At 32.0% G+C, this 27,084-nt stretch overlaps 1 protein-coding gene across 5 annotated transcripts in view; it reads right to left on the bottom strand.

Annotated features, from left to right (window-relative positions):
- Nucleotides 1-27,084, bottom strand: part of MON2 (MON2 regulator of endosome-to-Golgi trafficking) — a 99,080-nt gene that overhangs the window by 3,628 nt on the left and 68,368 nt on the right. For 3 of the 5 annotated variants that reach the window (XM_039865876.1, XM_039865879.1, XM_039865880.1), the window contains 8 exons: nt 25,117-25,260; nt 24,480-24,497; nt 24,066-24,194; nt 20,284-20,474; nt 10,000-10,060; nt 8,736-8,859; nt 5,574-5,781; nt 3,301-3,383 (listed from right to left, as the gene is read on the bottom strand). In XM_039865876.1, the coding sequence (XP_039721810.1) occupies nt 3,301-3,383; nt 5,574-5,781; nt 8,736-8,859; nt 10,000-10,060; nt 20,284-20,474; nt 24,066-24,194; nt 24,480-24,497; nt 25,117-25,260 (958 nt within the window). Of the gene's footprint in view, nt 1-5; nt 62-812; nt 843-3,300; nt 3,384-5,573; nt 5,782-8,735; nt 8,860-9,999; nt 10,061-20,283; nt 20,475-24,065; nt 24,195-24,479; nt 24,498-25,116; nt 25,261-27,084 lie in introns of those variants that run through there. The other 2 variants (XM_039865878.1, XM_039865877.1) reach the window with 2 other exon arrangements.

The following is a 27,084-nucleotide window of genomic DNA, read 5'->3' as shown; positions in this document are numbered from 1 at the left end:
TTTTCACTCCTGGTGGAAATTTAAAACTGTACAGCTGCTATAGAAAATAGTACAGTAGTTCCTCAAAAAAAAAAAAAAAAAAAAGAATTATCATATAATCTAGCATATACCCAAAAGAATTGAAAGCAGGGTCTCGAAGAGATATCTATACACATGTTCATAGCAACATTATTAACAATAGCTAAAACACAGAAGCAACTCAACTGTCTACCAACAGATGAACAGATAAGGCAAATGCGACACACACACACACACACACACACACACACACACAATGGAATATTATTCAGCCTCAAAAAGGAAGGAAATTCTGCAATATGCTACAATATGAATGAACCTTGATGATGTCATGCTAAGTGAAATAGCAAATCATGAAAAGACACTGTATGATTCAACTAATGAGGTTTAAGTAGTCAAAATCATAGAGACAGAAAGAATGGTGGCTGTCAGGGGCTGGGAGGAGTGGGAAATAGAATGTTATTAACGAGTACAGAGTTTCAGTTACAAGATGAAAGTTATGGAGATGGTGGTGATAGCTGCACAATATTATGAATATATTTAATACCACTGGACAGTACACTTAAAAATAGTTAAGACAGTAAATTTTGTTATGTGTATTTTACCACAATAAAAATTGGGGCAAAAAAATTGCATAGATTGAAATCTACCTAGATTACCCAGATACAGAGTTCATTGACCAAACTAATTCTTGGTTTATTACAGAAATATACAAAATATATTAGTTAAGATAACATCTTAAACTTGGGAAGCTACTAACATTTCTTAAATTAAAATACTTTTAAAAAACTCACCACAGATCTTAGTGGGCACTTTGGACTTAACTATCAAAAACAAAAACAAAAAAATGTATGTATTGATATGGAAGATTCTCCATGATACTTTATCAAGTGGAAAAAAACAGTATTGAGAACAGTAGGCATAATATGGAGCATATTCATTTGTGTTAAAACTGGAGGCGTGTTAGAGTTTACATTTTGTATTTACATAATAAAATAATGGAAATATCCACAAACTAATAAAAATGGTTACCTATGGTGAGGTAAGAACTGGACAGATAAGAGAACATGAGAAAGATCATCTTAAAACTTTTCCCTGTATATCTTTTCATATTTTTAAATTTTTGAACCATGTGTATGTTTACTACCTATTCAAATTTTTAAATAAAGGTCAAGTAAAATTATAAAAATCAAATTCCCCCAAACTAAAAATAAGTCCAACAAATGCTTCCTCCCCATTAGAAAACTCTAAAACAAATAACAAATGTGCTCAACAGATGCCGGGTACACATTGGTTCCAAACCTTGTAACCATCCTCCTGAATTAATTTTGGATTGACAATGTGCAGTCCAATGTAATTCTGCTGGGAAGGCCTGGCTTTCTCTAATATCTTCTTTTTTTCTATTTCTTAATGAAGCTTATCATACCTTTCATCATTTATGGTTACATTTAATTTAAATTTTCACTTCATATACTTAGAAGCATAATTCAAATTCTCTTAAACAATTTTTAACATTAATTACTACAATGCCCTATCCATGGCCCATTGGCTTTATTAAAAATAGTTGGGGGGGGGGTGGTGGTATTGAATTTTCCTTCCCTATTCTTCCTTTATACAAATTCTGGTTAAATTCTTGACAGTTATCTAAAGATCATACAAAATAATGCAAGTACCATGCACTGAAATATACTGGTAATATTAATATAGGAATAACATGGGAAATAGAGAATTTTCTTAAATATATTTTAAAGAATCACATTCTATCTTGTGATACAATAAAAATTTCACCAGTCTCTATAAAGTCAATGCATGGTTTCCCTTTCAGAAAAATCAACCAGAATATTTTAAGAGAACTCAAATCTCAACTTCAGGGATGAATTCAGGATATTGCTCCAGGATTTTTCTTAGAAATTCCACCCCTCCCTTTGGGTTGACTAAATATAAGTCTATTGCCTCTTAAGATTTCATATAATACTCACCTTTTCTAGGTCAAAGTACCAATGGGTAAATTTTGAAAACAGAAAAATATGTATTTAATTATATAATAATTGACAGGAACAAATAAATATCCCATGACTCATTTATTAGAAACTTTTTTTCTTGGGCATTAAAAGTAATGCTGCTTAAAGTACCAGGCTGCTAAGGTGCTTGTGCCAGAATGTATATCAACACACTTCCTTCTTAAACAAGGTCTTGTTGTATAAAAATGTCAGCTGAACCAGTGTATTTGATGACACAACTGATTTATATTCTGGTGCCAGCTTTTTATCTTGTCCTGGAACAGTAACAAACTTTTAAGACCAGTGGCTGGTCCAACAAACCACTTTGAGTAGCAATGTTGTACAGGATTCAAAATAGAACAAACCATGGTCCAAAAAACTTCTCGAGAACTTTATAATTTAAAGGGAGTGAGTCATGTACATGTATAACTTAATACAAAAAGAGTGCTTTAAGACAAAGGTACACATAAAAGAGTTATAAGTTCAATGAAAAGACAAATCACTAACCTTTAAGCATTAAAAAACAGGCTTAAAAGTGGAGTAGTATTTGAAACTAGGTGGAAGAAGGCAGGAGAATGAAATAAGCAAAGGGTTGGGAATACTTGGGTAGACTGAGAATTTTAGTTTGGTGGGAGAGTAGGACAAATGAAGTCTAGTGGGAAATAAAGCATGAATAGAATGGAGTCAGACAGTATTCTGCACACTTGGTAGGCAATGGTAAATGAAAAAGATATTTTTGTTTTGTCTTAAAAGGATGGCAAAATTCATGATCAAATGTACTTTTGGAAAAATCATTTCTGGCAAGTAATGTAAAGAGTGGATTGGATAGGAATGAGTAACAGAAAAGGGAAACAAATGAGAAAGGGCTACAAACATGATTCAAAGTTATTTATAAATGTTATATCTATACAGTAAATCAATACAAATGCAAGATGGAAGCCCTCCCCCCACCCAAAAAAGTCAGTGATGCTCTGTATTAAAAAATATATGAAATATTAATTATCCATACAACACTCTGAATTCAAACCAATTTAGTATTAAAAAAAATAAAGTCAGCCAAACTGTTGTTTAACATAAAGATAAAATATTACAAATTAATTTTACTTAATTGACATCTTAATGGATTTGATGCTGTGCTGTCATAAAGACTGGAAAAAAGAAAGTTATTTAGGAACATAACTTATATTTCTAAAAATTCAGTTAAGAATAATAATACAAAATTACATCACAAATAGAAAATAAATGTTGAGTTTATAGAATAACTGAGTTTCTAAGCGCTTACCATTCTCAGGCTGAGTTTTCTTAAGTGAATCGATGAGAGTACTGACCGCTTTTAAAACAAATATGATTTCTGTTACTTGTTGCCTAAAATGAGATGGGAAATTATCTCCATGAAGATTTTAAGATATGGCATGTGTCTTTTTTTACTGGGTTTATACAGATAAATATACTTTGGAAAAAAAAAATACAATGCAAAGTTAATGTTAGTTTTAAATTCTTATTTAAAAAAATCATTTTATTAACATGTACTTCAATGTGCAAATAAGATAGTCTTACTGTAAATTATCAACTTAAAAAAGGGAGAAGAGGCAACCTATTCATGCAAATCTCAATTTATTTGTAAGATATTTCATATAACTACTTAAAATTAAGACATTTTATAATGCTTTTAAAACTTCTCCGTGAAATGTTTCTTATTTTTTTTAAATCTTTAACTAATTAATACTAAAAGGGATTTGCCAAAGCTTAAATGGAAGTAAAGAATACTATTACCTCTTGTCACATATTTTATCATGCTGTTAAAAGTACATTTAAAATTACAACAGTACTTATTCAACATTCTAATACAACAAATAACATGTTCAAAATCTGTCCTAAGGTAGTACGATTTGGAGACGCTAGCAATGATAAATGAATGTGGAGTAAAGGATCAACAAGAGTAGCTTCAGTCCCCTCTTCCTACCTACAGAAGTGAAGCTTTTCTGTTCTATAGTATCCTCTACTCCCAATCCTATTCCTGGCACGAATCTGTGTTATTCTACAGATAAGATTTTCCTAATGCTATGACAGGATACTATTTCAAACCACTCATTGTAAGCACAGAAGTATTTTATTGTGTTGCAATGTAGCTTTTTGGAAAATAATATAATGACGACTGCACCAAACATAGGATGATACAATATAACATTTCATAGCACAACTATAATTAAGACTCAATTTAAAAGCAACAGAATAAACACAAAACATAAAAAATGAAGGAAAGGTTACTTTCTGAAATTAAATTTTATAATCTAATAAACAAAAATATTCCAAGCAAAGCAACTTTATTATTGCTTTTCCAAGTATACTTCAGAGGTAAATTTTGTTAAATCAATTTTCAATCATGACGATAAGCATATTATTAACAACTGTCTTTGGAATGTTTTTGTATCTAAATCTAAATATGGGAAGGTATAATTTTTATGTCCTAAAAATTCAAAATAAAGTGAATCTTAAAAGTAGAAATACAATGGCTAATAACTGATAATTAGAAGAAAAAAAAAACCCAGCAAACTACTATGCAATTTTTCATTCATTGAATTTGAAAAAGATAAATGATAAATTGGCAAATAATTTTAAAATGCTAACAATGGATGAAAAGGACATTCATATACTCCTAGGAGAGTGTAAACTGATAGAAATCTCTGGTTGACAATTTGTAATACATATCAATAGCTTTTAAAAAACTATATCTTTTGTCAGGGCAATTCCAACTCCAGACATTTATTATAAGTAAATAAGAATGTGCAAAAAGATTTAGGGCCTGTGATTTATCTCTCCAATGAGATGGGACCCACAGTGATTTTCCTCTTTCCTGACTTTGATAACTTTGTCTGTCAATATTATTTTATCTTTGTCTCATTTGCTTTGCCTTACACTCAACTGCACATTAAAAACCACATAACCACAACTTATGATTGCATTTTTTGGTAAGTTCTGATCTATACTCAAACTTTGACTAGCCTTGCTTAGCATAAAGGCCTAGAGTCCCTTCCACTGTTATAGTCTGGCTAAATGAGAAGCAAATCAGTTTAGGTATAAGGGCTTAAATAAGCAAACTGGATGGAAGAAGATCTAAGATATGGCTAGCTGACTTATAGAGAAACCTAGAAATGACTGTAAAATAAACCGGGAAGTTCCTACAGTATAACTTATCTATTATTTTCTCTCTAGAGAGATCCACAATCATGTGCTCATACAGATCCATTAAGTCCTTACCCAGGAATCCTTGAGAAGATATATTTTAGAATTCACTTTTGTTTTTCAAATTCAAAAGATAATTTGGTAATATATCATATACTATTTAACCTTCATAAGGAGTCTGAAAAAGCACCCTATAATACAGTACCATGTCAGCAGTAAAATTTATGAGTATTTACATTGTATAGGATAAACAAAATTATAAACAGCCTCAGGTTAAATTCAGATCACTTATGAAAACACTTGGTTTTTTGGAGTTTTTAAATTAATAATTATGATAGCATATTTCCTTCTTTAGTAAGTTAAAATACGTACCTTGGAAGAGGGCATTTACCACTTAATCTTTCATCCTCTATATAGCGATGCAGTACATCTTGAGACCGCTTTAAAAGCACTGAGAGTGCCATTCGTGAGATGTAGCCTTCTTGAGGTGTTGTGACTTTATTACTGAAGGAAAACTGAAGCAATGTTTCAAAACACATTTTAGAAAATTCTTCTCTCAAACGAATATCAATCTCTGCTTCTGTAAAATAATTTTTTATGATTAATGAAAGGTTAAATTAATACACTTTGGTGATAACTCTTAGCACACTAGAAACAGGAAATTGTTCAACTGATAAAGGGCATTATGAAAAACTTAGAGCTAATGGCATGCATATATATATATATATATATATATATATATATATATATAAACAATTTTCCCTGTTGCAAGGTCAAAAACAAGGCTAGACTGTCCACTCTCAACACTTCTACTCATCATTTTTGTCTTGATCTTTTTATAACCTTCAACAGCACTACAAAATACCTCTCAATAGTTTTCTACATTGTCAAACTTGTAATTACCTCTTTCTTTTCCCTCTCCCTCCCTCCTTCTCTTTCTCTCCCACTTGTTGTTTTCTTTCTTTTTTTTCTCTCTTGGCAACATCTTTCCTGGAGCCTGACCTGACCTCTGCTCCAGGCTGGGCTAGTTGCTCTCTAGAAATGCTGTCCACCAACTATATACCCTGGAACTAGTCTTTGCCATCACTGTATGAATTGTCTTTAATCTCTCTGTGTTATATCCTACTTCCTAGATCTCATACCCTCTCCATTTTTTGGTTTATTCCTTTGTAACTGAGAAAGAGTGAATAGGAAGTAAAATTTTTGAGACCTTGCACTTCTGTAAATGTCATTATTTTAGAGCAGTATTCAAAATGTGGTTCCTAGCAGCATCACAAGAGAACTTATTAGAAATGCAGCTCTCATGTCTCACTCCAGACCTACTGAATCAGAAACTCTGGGGGCACAGCCCTGCAACAGCTTACCCTCGGGGTTGATTATGATGCATGCTGACATTTGAGAATTATTGTTGTACACTCAGATTAGTGTGAAACTCCTTAAAAATCTTTTCCATTTATAACTCTGAAATCACTGCCTCAATGTCTTTTAGCTTCCAATGATGCTACTAAGAATTCCAAAGTCATTTTGATATAATTCTTGTGTGTAGAACTTTTTTCTTTTCTTTCTGAAACTCTTTAGGATCTTCTCTTTATACCTAGATGTTTTGATATTTCATGTTGATATGCCTTATCATGGGTCATTTTTCTTTCACTGTTCTGGGTCCTGAGTGACCATTTTTAACCTGGAGATTTATTTCTTTGTGTTGTTTCTTTGAAAATTTCCTCTCCTAGCTTCTCTCTATTCTTTCTTTCTGGAAGAGCTCTTGTTAAATGTTAGACTCTTTAATTCACTTTATTTCTTTCTTCTCATACTGTTCACTTTTTCGTCTTTGCTCTACTTTCTGGGTTATTTCCTTAATGTTTTTTTCTAAATGTTCATTGATCTTGTTATTTCAGCTATCACTCTTTTAGTTTCTATGAGCTCTTTCATGTTCTAATTGTTCCTTTTCAATAGCATTTTTCCTGTTTCATGGATGTAAAATCCTTTATCTCTTTGAGCATCCTAATTATACTAATTGTGCTTCCTTTTATATGTTTCCTATGACTGTGCCTTATCTCTTTCCTACAAGTTTCTTTCAACCTTCTTATTTGTTTTGGTCTTTCTCTTTCATGTCGGAGGATTTTCTTAAAATCTGTGAGCTTTAGCTATCAAATCATACTTAAAAGCAGAGGACAAAAAATGATCACTGGAATCTCTGTGTTTATAGATTGGTCTTCTTTAGCAAGGAAGGCTTTGTATGTATGTTTAAAGAAAACTCAAAGTTGAGAAGTTTGTGTCCAATGGCAGTCATTGGAAGAATATCCATGTTCCTTCCTTATCTTGGTACATTTAATAGTATAAATGGCAAGAGAGATCATCAGAAAACTACTAAAAAGTATATGTGATAACCCAATAGTCCATATTCAGCCTAGAATATTTACAACTAGTGATTATAAATATCGTTCTTAATGTATATTTTATTAAAATGTATCTAAACTTTTCCTATATACTCAAGAATAAAAAGTTGAGTACATTAAGATAAATGAACTTTAAATGTATTTCTCCAAGGTCCTCGTGTTTGTGAAATTTGCACCTTACCAGATCAGTTTTAAAAATTGTCTGGGCTAGAACTAGTTTGTGAAGTAAGCAATATATGAGAGACATCTAGTGGTCAAACTGTGCACATTTATACTCTTTAAACTTCAGCTCTGTTTAATGCAAATTAAACCTGGTAAACTCTAGAGATTAAGGATATGCATGACACAAAGTTACAACTTTTTAATCACCTCCAGAAAAATCCTATTATGAAGCCACCATTACACTTAACACTTGAGTACAGATTCAGAAAAAGAGAAATAATAGCAAAAAGCAACATATATCATCTCCCAATAAGGTAGCATAATATAATCAAAAGAAGCATGTAGTTCTTTTTAAGGATGAATTTTGGCCTCCAGGCTTAAGATTGTGAGCAATTTTTTCAAGATTTCTAAACCCATTTCCCCTTCTGTAATATGGTAGAACCTATCCTCACAGAAATGTTGTGAGGAATGAGACTAACATTCTGGCATAATACCCTACACATAGTAGGTATTCACTAATGTTAGTTCCTTTAATTGATGCTAAGGTATCTTTTTGTTTTTAATGGATTTATTCTACAATTTACAGTCCTGAGAGGATGGTATTCATATCTTCAATTTACAGGTGACGAAACTCAGACTTAGACAAATTAACCAACTACTAAGTGGCAGAATACACACTCATTATCTCCCCCAATAATCCATGACTTCACGAAACTGGTAATTTGTGTCAGCTTGCCAAGAATTAAGCAGACTCCTTGAGTGTTTTGCAATTTAATTCATCACCCATGGTCCACAAAATATTTACCATATTTTCCTCTCATACAACTTAATGTTCTAAATCAGTCTTAAAAATTACCTCGCCATTCTCTCATTTACATTTACCACAATCATAGGAGTAAACATTTCTACTGTCAGCTTCTTAAAAAGTACTTCAACACTTACTAAAAGTTTTTTTTTAATCACTGAAATAACATACCTGTAAATGAAGATGACTGAGAATGTATTGAGCCCTTGTTAAGCATGGTCATTATCTGACCAACAAATTCCTTAGGAATAAAATTGGCATAGGGTAGTATCTCAGTACTAATAAGCTGAACTACCTAAAACAAAAGAGGCAAATTCAAATACATCTTTTTCCTGAAAAAGACTGACTCAAGTGATAATTTCTAAAGTAAAATTTAAATTTTCTTCTTAAAAAAATCAGTTAAAGAATCTTCCTTAAGAGAAGTACACAAACATTTAATGTCAATATAGAGGATGACTAGTCTGTTTTCCCCCTCTGTCTTAGTAAATAGCTTTATCACAAAGTAGTCAATAGTATAAACTGTTTACTATGCAACAATTTTAGTAAATGTTGATCTTCAACATGGTATATGCAAATAGTGCTCTAGAGAAAAAGTCAGCATATGAAATTTATCCATGAATTTATCAGCATATGAAAAATATCCAAAACAAGATAAGATCTAAATAATCTTTTAGAACCATAAAAATGAGGTATAAAATATGGCAAAAGTTATATTCACTTTTTAATAGCTTATTTCTAACATATAATGTGTTATTTTGCCTTTTGAAGAAAAAGAAAAGTTTACAAGAATTTTAATATAGTAATGGGACAAAAGGCAACATTTTGTGTTTATATGATCATGCCCATGTTTTTTTATGCACACTATAAATTTATTTCATTTTATTTACTTAAAAGTTGCCCAATCACACTTAAAAAAAAATGAAAACAATGATTCCCTCAACGACAACAAAAAAAATTCATACTCAAGAACAACTTCTTTAAACTCCATTCATAGTCAACAAAATATATTCTTTAAAAAACACTCATTATTTGTTTCAAGAATTCTAGAGGCTGTAACTATGGCTGGTTAAAAATGAAAACATCTAAACAATTCATTGACAAATTTGAATTATAAACATCTGATTTAAATCATCAAACTGTAGAGTAAGCTCTCAAATACAAGCTTGCTGATTAATGGATTTATTTTACTGAATCGACTGCTGTTTAAAATTATTAAATGGACACAACTAAGTATCTAGAAAAGATACACATGGCACACAGCTAACAAATATAACGAAGTCATTTTTAAAATGTCAATGCTTTAACCTTTATGAGATTTAATGCATTTAAGTTCGAGCTTAACCTATCCACTTTATTCTTTTAGCATTTTAGTTTCAACATTTCTATTAGGTGGTTTGCACAAATGGTCAAAGGAAAATGTTTTTAGTTTCCTCACCTCAACATCAATACTTTCATTTCTTTGAAATTCTTGAATAGAGAGGTTATCTGGAGGTACGCTAAAAAATAAATAAATAAAACACTTGATTTTTAAAGGTAAAATATTTCTTGGAAATACAAATAGAAAAGAAACAATATTCAAATGAACAAAAAATTATATTTTCTCACCTAGGATGGACATTACCATTTATTTTTAAAAAAAAACAGTATTTTTAATTAAAGTTATTAGTATAAATGATTAAACTAATAACAAACATGAAATTCCAGTTACAAAAATACTTGGCCCAATCCTAAACTAAATAAAATCTATAAAACTAAACTTCTTTCAATACTATGAATGCAAAACCGAAGAAAAATAAATCATCTGCAGCCATAGCAAAATTACTAAAATTACTACTGTAATGATACCTGAATTAACATATATTGCCAGTGATTCAAGAGAGTCTTAGTCAAGTTGCTGAACTACACATTCAAGAGACTGTCCATTAACCATTAATTTGTAATAAATACATTCTTTAATGTATTTAATTACGATAAAATAAAGAACATCTGAAAAAAGAGAACTGATTCAGATTTTCCAAAACAGAAAATTGTTCCAGCAAGATCAGAAGAAATCAAGAGTTCTGAAGAAATCAAGGTGAATTCTAGACCCTGTGGCTCTTAATAAGAAAGAGAGTAAAATGGTATTAAACTTATGAAACAGTGTAATATTAACTACTTAAAAGCAGCTGAGAATAAGATGGTAATCATTATTACAATAATAATGACAGCAAAAATTAGGGAGCCCCCCTCATTGTAGTAAGAGCTTTATTTGTATTATCTACTATGTTCCCACAGTAACCACATGTAGTATTACTGTATGTAATTGACAGAAGAGGAAATCAAAGCTTAGAATGGCTAATAACATGACAAAGAACACACAGAAAATAAATGACATGGCCACAATTTGAACCTAGACTTATCTGATATATCAGCCTAAATTCTTTTTTATATTCTAAATATAAAAACAGTATTATCACATTTAGGTTTAAAAGTATAGTACACGGTTTTGTATTTAAGGCTGTCTTTGCTCTACTTGGTATTATTTGGTTCATCTATTCACAGGTATTAAAATACACACACACTTGAGTACAAATACCAACTGGCTGACTACTAATTTAAAAAAAGCTTATTAGAAACATACACTAATAATATTATTGGGATCATATATCAAAAAGACTGAACTGTATTTTTAAAATATCTTATAATGAGGGAAGAGAGTCACATACAAAGCTAAAAACTGCAATATTCACTCCTCTTAATCCTATTAAAATCAGGAAATTATTCGATTGTGCATAGTTAGGTATTTTGCCCTCAGAACCCAAACTAATGGTTATGTATTTTAATTTATAGTTAGTATCCTTACTAGATATTTTGAGCATAACAAAAACATTGGTTGATTGAGCTTTAAAACATGCTGATGATTAACAGAAGTTACCTAAATATTATAAGGGGAGACAGTCAATATTGCAGGTACAAATGAGCCATATAAGATCCTTACAATTCTCTCAGTTTGGGAAATACAGTAGTGATTTTTAAAAAATTCTTTTCATTAATCCTTATTTGAAATAAAAGAGCCTTCGAACTGATAAAGTATTATACTTTTTGTTAGTTCTCTCTGTACAGTACATTTAAAAATTTTATTGAAATATAATTCACATACCATAAATTTACACTTTTAAAGTGTTTAATTCAGTGCTCTTTAGTATATTCACAAAGTTGTGCAATGACCATCACTTTTAATTCTAGAATATTTTCATCACCCTCCAAAAAAACCCTGTACCTCATTCTCCCCGCCTCTCACTTCTGGCAACCATTAATCTATTTTCTGTATCTAAGTATTTGCCTATTCTGGATATATTGTATAAATAAGATCATATAATATATGGCCTTTTATCTCTGATTTCTTCCACTTAGGATGTTTTTGATATTCATGTATGTTGTCGCATGCATCAATATTCCATTCCTTTTTATGGTAGAATATTCCACTGTATGGATATACCACATTTAATTTGTCTATTCATCAGCTGATGAACTTTGAGACTGTTTTCTTTTTTTTGTTATTATGATAATTCTGCTATGAACATTAGTGTATAAGTTTTTGTGTGAATATGTTTCATTTTAATTACTTTGGGTAGTACTTAGTGATTTTTAACTTAAGGTCCACAGAACATGTGTCTTCTAGAGCAGGGGTCCCCAACCACAAGGCCACGGACTGGTACTGTTCCACGGCCTGTTAAGAACTGGGCTGTACAGCAGGAGGTGAGCAGAGAGTGAGCAAAGCATCATCTGTATTTGCAGCCACTCCCCAGTGCTAACATCATCACCTCAGCTCCATCTCAGACATTAGGCATTAGATTCTCATAGGAGCACTGGTCCCTGGTGACAAAAAGGTTGGGGACCACTGTTCTAGAGGACAAGTACCATGTTTTGGTACTCAAGAGGTTGGCTGAATGAATTCCTAATAGACAGTGTCTACCAGGTTACAGCTCTTAGGTTTTTTCATCTTTAATTGTGTTTTTCTTCTCATTTAAACTATTTACTTATGATAGCCCTCAAAGATGTTCGAAGGCTTTCTTCTCATTGATTTTGGTTTTATTTGTATTTTATTTGTAATTTTACTGCTTGCCAAAGGAAGCAACTTACGAACCAAAAACAGTTAGGAAACAGTTTTGTTATTCTCTGCAACATTCCAAAATACCACTGATAGACTTCGGTTATAGAATACAGTCTATTGTAGCATAAAATAAAATTTAAAATTTAACAGCTTGTGATTTCCAGAGTAATCAGTTACTTGGAAAACAAAAACAGAAAAAAGAAAATATGCATGGTTTTTAAGTTCTCTTAGTGAGCACTTAATTTTTAATATCAACTAACTAATGAAAGCTTTCAATTTGAGCCTTAAAGTATTTTTGGACTATGAAATGAAAAATAAACTGGCTTTATCCATATAGCTGTTCAGTGTAAAACATTATGTGAAAATATATACAAATAGTCATGAACCTTTACAACTAGTCTAATCAATTTCTTCTTACAATTAAAGAAAATGATGCCTAGTGAGGGGAAATGACGAGATCAAAGTCAACAGAAAGTAGGTGGCAGAGTCAAGAGTAGGCCACATGTCTCCTCTCAATATCGGGTTTGTTTCAACTACTCCATGTAGTAGAAGGCTTAAATCTGTAACCAGAATAACCACAACTTAGAACACTGATTCCCTGTTACTTGATAGCAGAACTCAGTACCTCTTTTTCTAGCCATTAAAAACTCCAAATTTAGATGTAAATTTCCTGGTCCCAGTTATTTAGAGTTTTGATCTTTAACTTTTTAGTTTAAAACATAGCTGTCTTATGGGAAAGGACATGGACAATGTCAAGTTTCTCTTAAAGGAAAGAAATCATCATAATGAGGATAACAGTGGTAGAAAGCATTTTAAAAGCACTTACATTACAGGCACTATTCTGAGTATTCATTTACTTTAAGTGATTTAATCCTCACAACAACCCTATAAGATAGATAGCATTATTATTCCTATTGAACAGATGAAGAAAACAAGTCAGTGAAAAGTAAAATAAACTGTCCAAAACATCACAAAGTATGGGGTGAAATCTGAATCTAGGTAGTCTGGCTCCTGAGTCCGTATTCTTACCCACTATGCTAGCTACTTCTTAAACAATGTAATTTTTCAACATATCCAAAACACTTCTTTCATGTAAATAGGGCCTCAGTCAAGCAAAAGATTGTAATGAAATTATACTACAACTGCATTAATACGAAAGTACATAAAATGTAAATTCTCTATTATTGGCCCTTTGATTCCACTGTCTACTTTCCTGTACAAAAAGCACTGTGTAAAACTGAATTTAATAAAATGAGAACAAAGTTTGGAAAATAAAGAATGTTCAACAAGAAACTCAAGAATAAGGATGATGGTGGACTCAGCCACAGGAAAAGAAATTCTTAAAAAAGTTGTACTCATTGCAAAAATAATACAAAAAATTCGGAGGTGACATCAGTATTATGGTGAAATGAAACGATTCCTTTTTTCTCTCCTTTACCTACAACTAGTGAGACATCTATAACTCAACAAAGATTCCTGTGCTCAACACATTAGGATGCCTATGAGATCCACACATCTGTACATCTGAAGATAGGTGGACTGGAATGCACAAGGTAGGCAGAACTGAAGAAATGGCAGGGATGTTACCTGTAACCCCGGTTCCCCAACCATGGTGGCTGAGCCCGCAGCTCTAGGGAGCTCAGCAGAAGCGGCAGAGATGGGACCACAACTCTAGCACACCCTACCAGAGCCTTGGCAGGGTGGGCGCCAGAGACACAGCCCCCTCTTGTGGCTGTGGAAAGGCCACGTCACTAAAGCAGTGGTGCACACATCTCTGGTTACCCGGTTAAAGTAGTGCCAGCGGCCACAAGAAATCAGGCAGCAGCAATGGCGGGGCTTGGGACTCTGGCTCCCCAACATACATGGCCTGAGACCCAGACAACCTGGATGCATCAGGGGCATGGCCATCCTTGTAACACTAACAGTGATGCCTGTAACAGCAGGGAAAACCACAAATGCAACAACAATGAAAACAGCAAGGCACACCAGCAACCCCCAGAAGCACAAGCAGTGACAAAGAGGGCTCATTTGACACCTCTGGCAGAGAACTTAAAATGTGGAAACTTCTGGCTCTCAAATATAACTAGAATCAGCTCAGGTAAGAGAAACCAAAAACTTGTGCTCTATCTCCACCTACTGGAAAACTAAAGAAAAGCCTCTAATTATCAACCTGCTGAATTATTAAAATTAAAGCTGTACCTACCTAAAGAAGAAAGGCATTTGCTACTTCAAATGCACCAGCAGAGGAATACCTATAAAGCACCATGAATAATCATGGTAACACAGTATCACAAAAAGAAAATGACAATTCTCCAGAAACCAAACTCAAAGCCACAAAAGATTGTTATCTAAATGACAGGCAATTCAGAATAGCCGTCATAAAGAAACTAAACAAGATACAAAAAACTTAGAAAGGCAGTTCAATAAGCTCAGGAATACAATTAAATAACAGGAGTGCTTTAGCAAAGAGACTGAAACTCTATAAAAGAACCAAATTCTGTAGCTGAAGAACTCAATAAATGAAATGAAGAATGACATTAGAAATCACTGGAAATAGAGCAGACCATATAGAAAAGAGAATTAGTGAGCTCGAAGTTATAAATCTACAAATAATTCAAGTGGAAGAGGAGAGAAAACTGAGCTTTTTACAAGTGAAAAACTCTATAAGAGCTATTCAAGTCCATTAGAAAGGGCAACAAAAGGATAATGGGTATCCCAGAAGGAAAAGAGAGGCAAAGGGGACAGAGAGCCTATTTAAAGAAATAATAGATGAGAACTTCCAAATCCTGGTGAAGGAGCTGGACATACAAGCCCAAGAAGCTAACAGAACACCTAATTATCTCAATGCAAAAAGATTTTCTCAAAGATACATTATATTAAAATTATCTAAAAGTCAATGATAAAAAAAAAAGAAGAAGAAGAATTCTTAAGACAGCCAGAGAAAAGAAGATAGTAACCTATAATGGAACCCCCATCACACTATCATCAGATTTCTCAGCAGATACTCTACAGGCTAGGAGAGAGTGGAATGACATTCAAAATAATGAAAGATAAAAAATGTCAGACAAGAATAATATATCCAGCAAACTTATCTTTTAGATAGGAAGGAGAAATAAAGGCTTTCCCAGAGAAAAGCTGAAGGAGTTCACCACTTCAAAATCTGCCTTACAAGAAATGTTTAAAGGAGCAGTTCTACTGGAAATGAAAAGCAAAAGTATACAAAACTTTGAGTAGGGTGAGAGACAGACAGAATCAGAAAATTGCAACTCTATTACAGACTAGAGTGTGAGATACTGAATTATAGCCTAAAAGTTAAAGGAAAAAGAGCATTAAAAATAACAAGTAGCTGAACATACAACATAAAAAAATAAGGATTATTAGTGACAATTTAAAAAAACGGGGAGGAAGGAAAGAACAAAACTTGTAGAGGCAAATGAATATAACATGCTAGCAGAAGAAAAAAGACTATTTTATCTTCATTTTATATAAACCTCATTCATGGTAACCACGAAACAAAAATCACACCATAATCAGGTGGGATTTATTCCAGAGAAGCAAGGATAGTTCAACAACCGCAAATCAATCAACATGATACACCATATGAACAAGATGAAGGATAAAAATCATATGATCATCTCGATAGCTCCAGAAAAAGCATCTCACAAGATTCAACTTTCATTTATAAAAACTTTCAATAAAATGGGTATAGAAGGAAAGTACTTCAACATAATAAAGGGTAAATATGACAAACCCATAGCTAATAGCACAGCAATGGTGAAAAACTGGAAGCTTTTTCTTTAAGATCAAGAACAAGACAAAGAGGCCTATTTTTGCCACTTTTGTTCAGCATAGTATTGAAAAGTCCTAGCCAGAGCAATTAGGCAAGAAAAAGAAATAAAAGCATCAAAATTGGAAAGGAAGAAGTAAAACTGTCACTATTTGTGAATGATATGGTTTTATATATAGAAAACTCTAAAGACTCCACCAAAAACTATTAGGAATAGTAAATGTATAAAGTTGTGGGGTATAAAATCAATATATAAAAATCTGTTGTTTCTATACACTCATAACAAACTATCAGAGAAAGAGAAATCAAGAAAAGAATCTCATTTACAATTGTAACAAAAAAATACAATATCAAAGAATAAATTTAACAAAGTAAGTAAAAGACCTGTATCCTGAAAACTATGAATGACACTGATGAAAGAAACTGAAGAAACAAAGAAATGAAAAGATATTCCATGCTCAGGAATTGGAAGAACTGACAATGTTAAAATGTCCATATCACCCCAAAGCAATTTATAGGTGCAGTGAAATCCTTATCAAAATCCCAGTGGGATTTTTCACAGAAATGGAACAAAAAAAATCCTCAAATTTGTATGGAACCACTAAAGACCCCAAATAACCGAGGCAATCTTGAGAAAATGAACAAAACCAAAGGTTTCACACTACCTGATTTCAAACTATACTACAAAGCTATAGTAATCCAAACAGCATAGTATCGACAGAAAAAAAAGACACACAGGCCAATGGAAAAAAATTGAGAGCCCAGAAATAAACCCACACATGTACAGACAACTAATTTACAACAAGGAGGCCAAGAACAGAGAGTAGAGAAAGTCTCTTCATTAAATGGTGCTGGAAAAACTGAACATCCACATGTAAAAGAATGAAACTAGACCACTACCTTACACCATACAGAGAAATTAACTCAAAATGGTTTAAAGACTTGATATAAGACCTGAAAACATAAGATATATAGAAGACAACATTGTCCCTATTCCTGGACATCGGTTAGCAACATTTTGGTGGATTTGACTTTAAGAGCAAGGGAAACAAAAACAAAAACAAAATGGGACATCAAACTAATAAAAAGCTGCACAGCAAAGGAAACCATCAACAAAATGAAAAAGCAACCAACTGAATAGAAGATATTTTTAAATGATATTTCTGATAAAGAGTTAATATCCAAAAATATATCATGAACTCTAGCAATGCTAGACCATTCCCTCCACCTCTCAAACAATTAAAAAATAAGCAGAGGCTCTGAATAGACATTTTTCCAAGGAAGACATACATACGGCCAACAGGTATATGAAAAGATGTTCAACATCACTAATTAGGGAAATGCAAATCAAAGCTACAATGAGACATCACCTCATACCTGTTAAAATGGCTTTTCTCAAAAAGACAAGAAATAACAAGTGTTGGAGAGGATATGGAAAAAAGGGAACCCTCACACACTGTTAGTGGGATTGTAAATTGGTGCAGCCACTATGAAAAACAGTATGGAGGTGCCTCAAAAAATTAAGACTAGCACTACTATATGATTCAGCTATTCTACTTGTGGGTATTTGTCTGAGGAATATGAAAACACAAATTTGAAAAGATACAGGCACCTATATTTATAATAGGCCAGATTTGGAAATAACCTGCATCCATCGATGGATGATTGGATAAAGAAAATTTGGTGTATGTAAATACATAATGAAATACTATTCAGCCATAAAAAAGATAAAATATTGTCATTTGTGACAATATGGATGGACTTGGGGGTATTATGCTAAGTAAGATAAGTCAGAAAAAGACAAAAATTATATGATTTCACTCATGTGGAGTATAAAGAAAAAAGAGAAACAACAAACGAACAAGAAAAGTAAACATAGGTAAGGACAACAGATTGATGGTTATTAGAGGGGAAGGAAGGTGGGGGGACAACAAAATGTAAAAAGGGTCAAATGTATGGTTACAGACGGAAACTATATTTTTGGTGATAAGCATGCTATAGGATATACACATATCAAATGATAATGTTGTACACCTGAAATATATATAATGTTATAAACCAATGTTACCTCTTTTTTTAAAAAAAAAGCTTATTCAATTTATTAATAGAACAATATTCACAGACAGATAACTGGGGAACAAAGAGGAAAGTTTAAATTACTAAATCTATTTGCTTTATATAAATTAACACAGTGATTTGGACAATAAAGTCCATAAAGGAACTAATATTTTCAGGGTTATTTTAAAGATAAAAACATAAGATATTTGACTATTCTTTGAGTCCCTATAATTTTCATTCAAATACAAAGAGTATGTTTGCATTGATAGCAATAAAATTTCTAAAGGTAAGAAATATATAAGATAGCAAAACAAAGTCTGACCATTTTCAGAAACAGAAATTAGAATCATACACATCATTAGTTTCAATTCTGAAATATCAGATAAGGTTTTATAGCAAAAAATGTAAGTTAATCCTTCTGCACGCTGCAACTTTACTGAATAACTGAACAATATTAGAAAGGTAGAATCTCTACAGTTAAATCGTTCTGTTGTAGATTCATCTAACAATTACCAATGTGCCAATGTAGGTATTTTTCTCAAAGTATATCAAATGCATAATTTAAATAGTTTAAAACTAATTTAAATGATTACATAGCAGTGCATTGTATGTTTATCATTTATAGTTTTAAAAAGTGATTAATGTATATAAAAACAGAAAATTTTTGTTGTCACAGAATTTCAATACCATAGCACAAAAGAAAATTAAGTTGTAGAACTGAAGACTATCTGGCTATCACAACTATTATAGGTAAGTCCATCATTAGTAAAACATCACATTTTAGATCAGTCCTGACCAAAGTAACTTTCTGTGATGACAGAAATGTTCAATAATCTGCACAGTCCAACATGACAGCCACTAGCCACACATGTCAATGAGAACTTGAAATCTGGCTAGTGAGACTAAAGAACTGAATTTTTAATTTTACTTAAAATTACTTGCAGCTAGTGACTACTGTATTGGATAGTACTGCTCTAAATGGACCACAGTAGATTTCTCATTCAAAAAATTTAGTCTGTATTCCAATTATTCTATTCTCACTTAGTGAGGGATCAAAATAACATCCTTAACCTATGCCTTCAGTAGGATATCATACAATGAAAATTCCATTTTTCTTTGCTAAACCTCAACATCCTTTTTTTAAACCACATTCACATAACTATTATTTCAGTATATTGTTATAATTGTTCTATTTTATTATTAATTATTTCTGTTAATCTCTTACTGTGCCTAACTGATAAACTTTGTCATAGGTATGTATGTACAGGAAAAAAAATGTAGTGTACACCACCTGTGGTTTTGGGCATCCAGCTGGGGGTCTTAGACTATATCTCTGTGGATAAGGGGGCACTACTATACTTTCATTTTTAATTTTTTGAGGAATTTCCAAACCTAAACACCTTAAAGAGCCAATCATTATTGACCCTGGTCCTATTTATTCTAACAGAACACTGATTTCTGAAATTGTTTTACTCTTGTAATACAAATAACTACCCAGTTTAAAAAACGGATCTTCTTAGCTTCATCTAGTCAAAACCATTCATATAGCGATTCCTATCTGACGAGCAAAACCACTATACAGAGTAAAAATCTCCATTGTTCGCAGGTGATGTATCCAACAGATAAATGCCTAATGCAGTTGTAATTTGTATACAATCCAGCAATCTTCATAATCAATTACTTTGTTAATGAATAATTAGAAATACTGTTTTTAAAGCAATTAAAGGTATAAATTGCAATTCTTCAAAGACTGTCCTAATTGCAAAAATAAATGAGCTGACCTTTTAGTAAAGAGAAAGTCTTCAAAAGTGTTGGCTAGTTCTGGCCACATACTGTCAAATTTTCCAGAAGAAGCATGCTGCCGGGCAACAGGTAGCCCAATAGAAAGAACTTTGAGGAGAGAAGATACTGCTAGTTTCCATGTGCTTTCAGAAGGGCAGGAATACTTCAAACTGAGAGGAACCCTAAGGGTCTGTTAAAATAAAGACAGTTTAAAATAAGTATTAATCAAAACATATAAACACCACTTTAAATACTTAAAAAAAAAAACAATAGCAGAGAGAAAAAAAATAATAGCATAGGCATTTTAATGGAAAAAAGGATGTTATTTTCTAGAAAGACCAATTCTCAGTCACGGTCCTCAAATCCTACTGCCTAGAAAGATATACTTTAAAATACTATCTCCATTTTATAAGCAATGACCCCGAATAAATAACAACCTTTGAACCTCAGTTTCTCATCATAAAAGATAAGGATGTTATTGAAAAGTTAAGCGTAAGAGTAGGAAACTTACAAATTTGTAGCTTCTCTCAGCTTAATGTTATGGAATTAAAACATTCTACCATAGTTCTTCTAGCATAAAATAATTTGACTGATGGAGTTCTTCCATCCAAGAAAGATCAATACTGCTTACATTTTTCCACTAATGGTTAGGGGAGAATAAATGTAGCTTAAGCATCATTAATCTGAAGTCTCATGTTTTATCTCTAAAGTTCAGTAAATTTTGTTTTAACATTTTAATGTACCTTTTCCAAATGTTTTAGTAAACCTGCAAATTCAAAAAGATGGTTTATCTTTAACCCTTGAGGATACAGGAGTAGAACATCTGAGCTATAGTGACTAAGATGTTGAGACCTCCTTTTAATTGGTCAACTTTTGAGACAGGTTATTGTTAACCACTGAAGAACTAATTTGGTGATTCAGAATGGATTTCCCTGGTCATAAGTCTATGCAGCAACTAGAAGACTGGACTCACCAAACTATCACATAGAGTTATCCTAGAGTATCATCAATTAATAGTACCCACGTACTATCAGCTAATTTGAATTAGACTGAAAATTCTGCTTTTATATAACAATTCTAGTCAGAGAAAGATAAAGAGTAAAGAGATAAATTTTCATATTTTAATGTTATGGAGTGAATATAAAACCCAATTTCATCATCCTCCACACAAATTATTACTGAGTACTCACAAAGTGCACATATAAACCATTACATATTAGCATGAAATGGACCTCCACGAACAGATGATTAGCTTATCCAGAATCTATTTATCCCTTTCCCCTTCACATTGCTTTGGGGAAGCTGACCCCATTTCCAATTGGGAATTAGGGTAAAGAGATGATTAGCTTATTAAACCAGTCTACTCCATTTCCCTGGCTACAATCACTGGTTTAAAATTAGACATGGAACTAAAGCTAGTCCACTTAAGGTTAATTTAAGGAAATTAATAATAATGTAATAGAAGTGCACACACACTGGACATATAATCCTTTTTTTAGCCAAAACTATAAGAAAAAAAACAACACAGTGAAGATGCAGTCAATCTTAGCAAGCAGGCACAGAGAAAAAAATTTGGGTTTCAGTGATAACTGCTGAATCACTGAATCAAACAATCCTAAAGCCTTCCATCTCTGAACTTTCCAACTAAGCACACCAATAAATCCTTTTTATTGTTAAAGCTAGTCAGATTCTAAATGTAAGTCATCTGCAAACAAAGAAAACTAAATTATACAAAGACCACTGTTCTAAGTTAACATTTCATTAACTCAAGGTTAGATAAAAGTATGGTTTATTCCTGCAGTGAGTATTTTACTGAAATCAAGGAAATGTTAAACACAGCAGATCTATTCAATTTATACATTTTAGTTTTTTTAAATATTTAAGCAATTAATACAGGGATTGGAATATAGTGAATACTCAGTAAATGTATGTGGAACTGAGAAATTCAGTTCCTGCTGTCACAAAGCTCACTTTTTGAGAAAGGAAGAGCCTTGTCCAATTAACCACAATACAGTGTAGTAAGTGGCATAAACAAAGTATTTGGGAGTACAGAAAGGAATATTTAATTCCTTTAAAAATGCAAACTGATTCATGTAACTATTCAATGTTTAATCCTTCAAATGGTTAAAGAATAAAGTCTGATTCCTTATGAATAAAACCTATAGCTACCTTTTCAGACTTATTCTAGTCTGTCACCTCCCTAAACTGGATTCCTCGACATTTGTTTAAAATATACCATGATATTTTATGCTGCTTAGTTTACCTACAAATACCTCTTTCTCTTTTTATCTACCAAACTCTATTACTCTTTTAAGTGTCACTTCTGTTAATCCTTGCCAAAATCTCCTAGGCGGTTTAGTTACTTGTCTATGAGAGGAACTTTTTATTCAGCAGACTACTTAGAAAATACTGTTATATTTATCTCAGTTGATTCTCTTTTTAGTTAAGACATGTAAGTGGTATTGGTATTACACTTCTTTTACAGATAAGAAACACTCTGGGACCAGTTTATTTCCCCCAAATCATAGTACAGCAAGTAAATTGCAGTGCACTATTCTAAGCTAGGTCTATATGAATGCAAAGGTGCCTCCACGTTGAGGTTGTCACTTAGCACTTAACATACCATAGTATTATTTGTTATCTTTATTCCCTATACTGAATTATGAAATGTAAGAATTAATCTTATTCACTTTTAATCGTTACTATATAGTTAATACCTGGTAACAGAGATGATTAAAAATATTCCCAATAAATGAGGATACAGAGGACAGCTGTGATGGTGTGAGTGGTGAGGGGTAGAAAGAAGTACAACAAAAGTCAAGAGAAGAAAGTTTTAAGACAAGGGCAGTACCATGTTATAGGGAAGATGAAGAATTAGAAAACAGCTTAGGACTTGAAGATTTGGTCTTCTGTAATTTTAAATAAGATTTGGTCTTCTATAATTTTAAATAAGTAGCTTCTGTAACATAATACACAAGTAAGCCAGCATGCAATAGGTCAAGAATGACTGGCGGCTGTGAAGGCCACGAGCTATTTAATGGAGTTCAGAAGTAAAGTTGAAAGAAGATGGCAAATTGAGTAGAAAGTAAATTGAGAGAAAGTTCTTCTTTAAAAGGTTTAACCATCTTTTCGGAATGAAGTATAAGACGCTGAAAGAAAAATGAAGGAAAGAATCACCAACAAAGAAAGGTGGGAAGAGGAAAGGATGGGCACAAAGAAAGGAAAAGAGAAAGGCCTTCTTCCTTGAGCAAAGACTGTTCATACTGGCCTGTGTTTGTTCAGTATATACAGAGCATGTGTTAGGAGAAGAGCAAAGCTTAAGTCTGTCCTTCAAAATAGAGAAAAAAAAAAAAGAAAGAAGCTTTGGAGGAAGGGGATATGGTCAACAGAGATGAGATTTAAAAATAACTATAGGTAGACAGTATACGTGATCAGTTAAATCAATGGACTGCTTTGTGGATTTCTCTCTGAATGCTCATCAACCCCGAAGTATGAGAGGTACTATCCTAAGGACCAGGATCCTCATTGACTTAAGAATTGTAAAAAATATAACGCATACTTACTTTACAATATTTTTCATTAAAAAAAGATTCTCATACTTTAGAAAAACAGCCTTCTAAAAAAATGGCTACCCATGAATGTTGGAAGAAAGTCACTATTATAAATAATATCCATATTTTCCACTTATCTCAATATGATGATATATTATTACCTAAACAGTAATTTCAATAACACTGTTATCATCAAATGAAAGTATAGAAATTTTTTTAAAAAGAGATACCTTAATAATATTCTGGAGCACTTTCTCATTCACCACCGCTTTGTGACAGGCTGTTTTTTGGTATAAATCCACAACTACTTCTAAAGACCTTTCAGCAAACGGTACATAATTCAAGGCTACCCATTCCGCCTAGAAAGTAATATTTTTCACATGAAGTTAAAAGTATATGAGATTAAAGGAAATCATATTGTTTTCGAAGAGAAAGCTTCTTTGTCTTAAAGTTCAGGCCTTGGTTTGGGTCAGATTATATTGCATGCAGTTTTCAATGAGATATATATTTCATGAAATAATTTTCAGCCAGGCAAAAGTTAAAACTACTGGGAAAAGCACATAAGAGCATTCTAACAAGAACTGGGAAAGATGTACTTTATTTGTTGCCAATAGGTTAGGACAATTTTAGGAAATTTAACTCACCGGTGCAAATAGTTGGATCTATTGTGATTCCATTGTGTTGCAAGACAAATAGAATGAGAAAAGTTAATACACATTAAAACTACTTTTCGGACTATGTAAAATTATAATTTTTATGTTGTGTGAACAAAATCAGCATGTGCATGCATTCAGAAATTTACTTTCCTCTAAGCCAAAACAAAGTTACAATTTGCCAATTATGGCTATAAAATTCTTTTATGAAAAATCCAACTAAATTTCACACCAGTAGTAGACAATATCTTATTTAGTATACGTAGATATCTTCATTTTGCATTGCATATATCCATTTTAGGTAAGATTAGGTTTAGGGATTTAGAAGCCATTTTGTAGTGGGATGGGGCAGCCAAGAAAGGAACTTTGAAGAAAGATGTACTACAGAGTAACATGAAAGGCCAAACTTCCTAGAGAACCACTTGGGAAACAAAAATCATAAATAAGAAAAAAAGAAACACAGAAAAGATTCCAAGTAGCATTTCTTTTCAGCTTAAACTGTTTATAGACATATGAAAGTCTATTCTTGAATGAAAAATTTCTTAATCAGAGTCCGTCTTAAATGAAACTGACTTGTATTTATAAGCCATGAAATCTTAAAGAGTAAATGTAATTTAGAGTAAATTACCTGATTATATTTTGCATTTGCAATGTGCTTTGTTTCCAGCTGTCCATACTGTGGAGGTTTACAGGAAAATTCTACAAATGCCAATAACTGGTCAAATATAGCTGGATACATTATCTGCATGTTTTCTGGACCTACGCAGATAGCCTATAAAAGCAAAATAAAGAGTAGATTGCGTAATCTGAACTTCATTAAGTTCTTTACTATTATGCACATTTGTTTAAATAAAGACTCTTGAAGACTATCTATTTTACCTAAGTATTATACAATCTTTTATAAGCTTTCAAGGGTATTTAAGCTACTTTAAACTATTATTGAATAAAGTATAAGCTAAATGTATTAATCAACTAAAACATGTTAATAAAAAGTGATTTATTAATTAACAGACTGGAAAAAGGGTAAGCACTTAAAGAGAAGTCCCAGGCAGTCTCGAGGTTCTACAGTTTGATCATTTGTTCAGTAATACAGTCATCAAACCATTGAGAATGCTTCACTGATCAAGATTTTATTGACTTCTATCTAAGGGATGAGATCGGTTCACTGAAGACACAGCTGATTTCTGCACCACACTTGGTCCACTTACTTTAATAAATAATCATGTGCATTACAATTGGGAAAATAAATCATGTATGAAAATTTGTTTCTAAAAGAAGTGCGTATGTTAATTTTTTACAAGGTAATCTATATTTAATAATATCTAATGTATCTAAATATATACATTTGATTTAAAAAAGTTAAAATGTCTTCATAGAAATTAAACTCATTGCTACAAATAATTTGACAAAACAGAATAAAATGCACATCTTGACATCACAAATTTTAATTACCAATTCAAATATGTCGAAAGTACTTAAAATAAATCTTATTTCTTTTTTCCTAGCCACAAATATATCTTCTCATCCTTTCATATTTTCTTGTTTTAGTGTTTATTTTTCTCTGTGGGAAAAATATTTAATGACATTTTTTATAGAATGTCTAAAATATACTATGCTCTATACAACAAAAACCATGATTACTCTATCTACACTTTAGGTACCCTCAAAATACTAAATCAAATTTTTAAGGAATTTCTTTTAAAAGATGTTTACAACATTTATATTTTTATGCAATTCATGGCTTTTTTAATCTGTCATATAATAATTAGATTAGTTTTATTTTCCCTCAAAGATGTAGCCATTTAGCTGTAACTGAAATTTTATATAAAACTATCCTGAGATAGAAAGTGGATAAGCAAAGTGCTGCCCATACCTAAATAAGATCGTCATATAATTATAATGTAAAAAAATAAAGATCTCTAACCCCATCTTTCAATATTTATGTTTTTTTCTTGCCAGAAATATTGAATAGAGAACTTGAATAGTATACAGCCTAAAAAATTCTCTCTGACTAGCTTCTAATAGCTTCATCTTTTTTATTAACATCTTGCTGAGTCTTAAATCTTAGAAGTAGAGAAGTAGTAATTACTGTAGAAAAGAGACAATTATCCTAAATGAATTTTTTTTTGATAACTGGGAAAAAAAAAAACAACTGTGTAGATACCTTGGAAAACTAAGCATCACAATTTCTCTGGAAATATCTTAGGACCAAATAATGACTTTGACTACATATTTTGATTTTTGTGGTCCTTTACAAAAAGAAAACATAGCGTTATAGATTATAGGGATCACAAAATGCAAAATATAGTCAACTTTTTTTTTTACAACAAATTCCATCCAAGAAAAAGTTATTATTGGCTTTTCTTCAATATTCTGAAGTCTGTATATCAAAAAAATCTATAGTATGAACTTGATAACAAATTTTAGTCCAAAAGCTGAAACTCAATAAACAATCTGAATAATACTTCCTAACAGTCCTTGAAAACTGTGTATGTGAAAACAAGAAAACAAAATGGATGTCTGGTATGGTTCAAGGTTTCTCTCATTAAATCATTTAACAATAATTCACATTCAGTGCCTACCATGTACTAAGGCC

Source organism: Pteropus medius, unplaced genomic scaffold (assembly GCF_902729225.1).
Source record: "Pteropus medius unplaced genomic scaffold, Ma_sr-lr_union100, whole genome shotgun sequence".
In the NCBI taxonomy this organism is placed as follows: domain Eukaryota; kingdom Metazoa; phylum Chordata; class Mammalia; order Chiroptera; family Pteropodidae; genus Pteropus; species Pteropus medius.
This window is presented reverse-complemented; position numbering and strand designations above follow the sequence as displayed.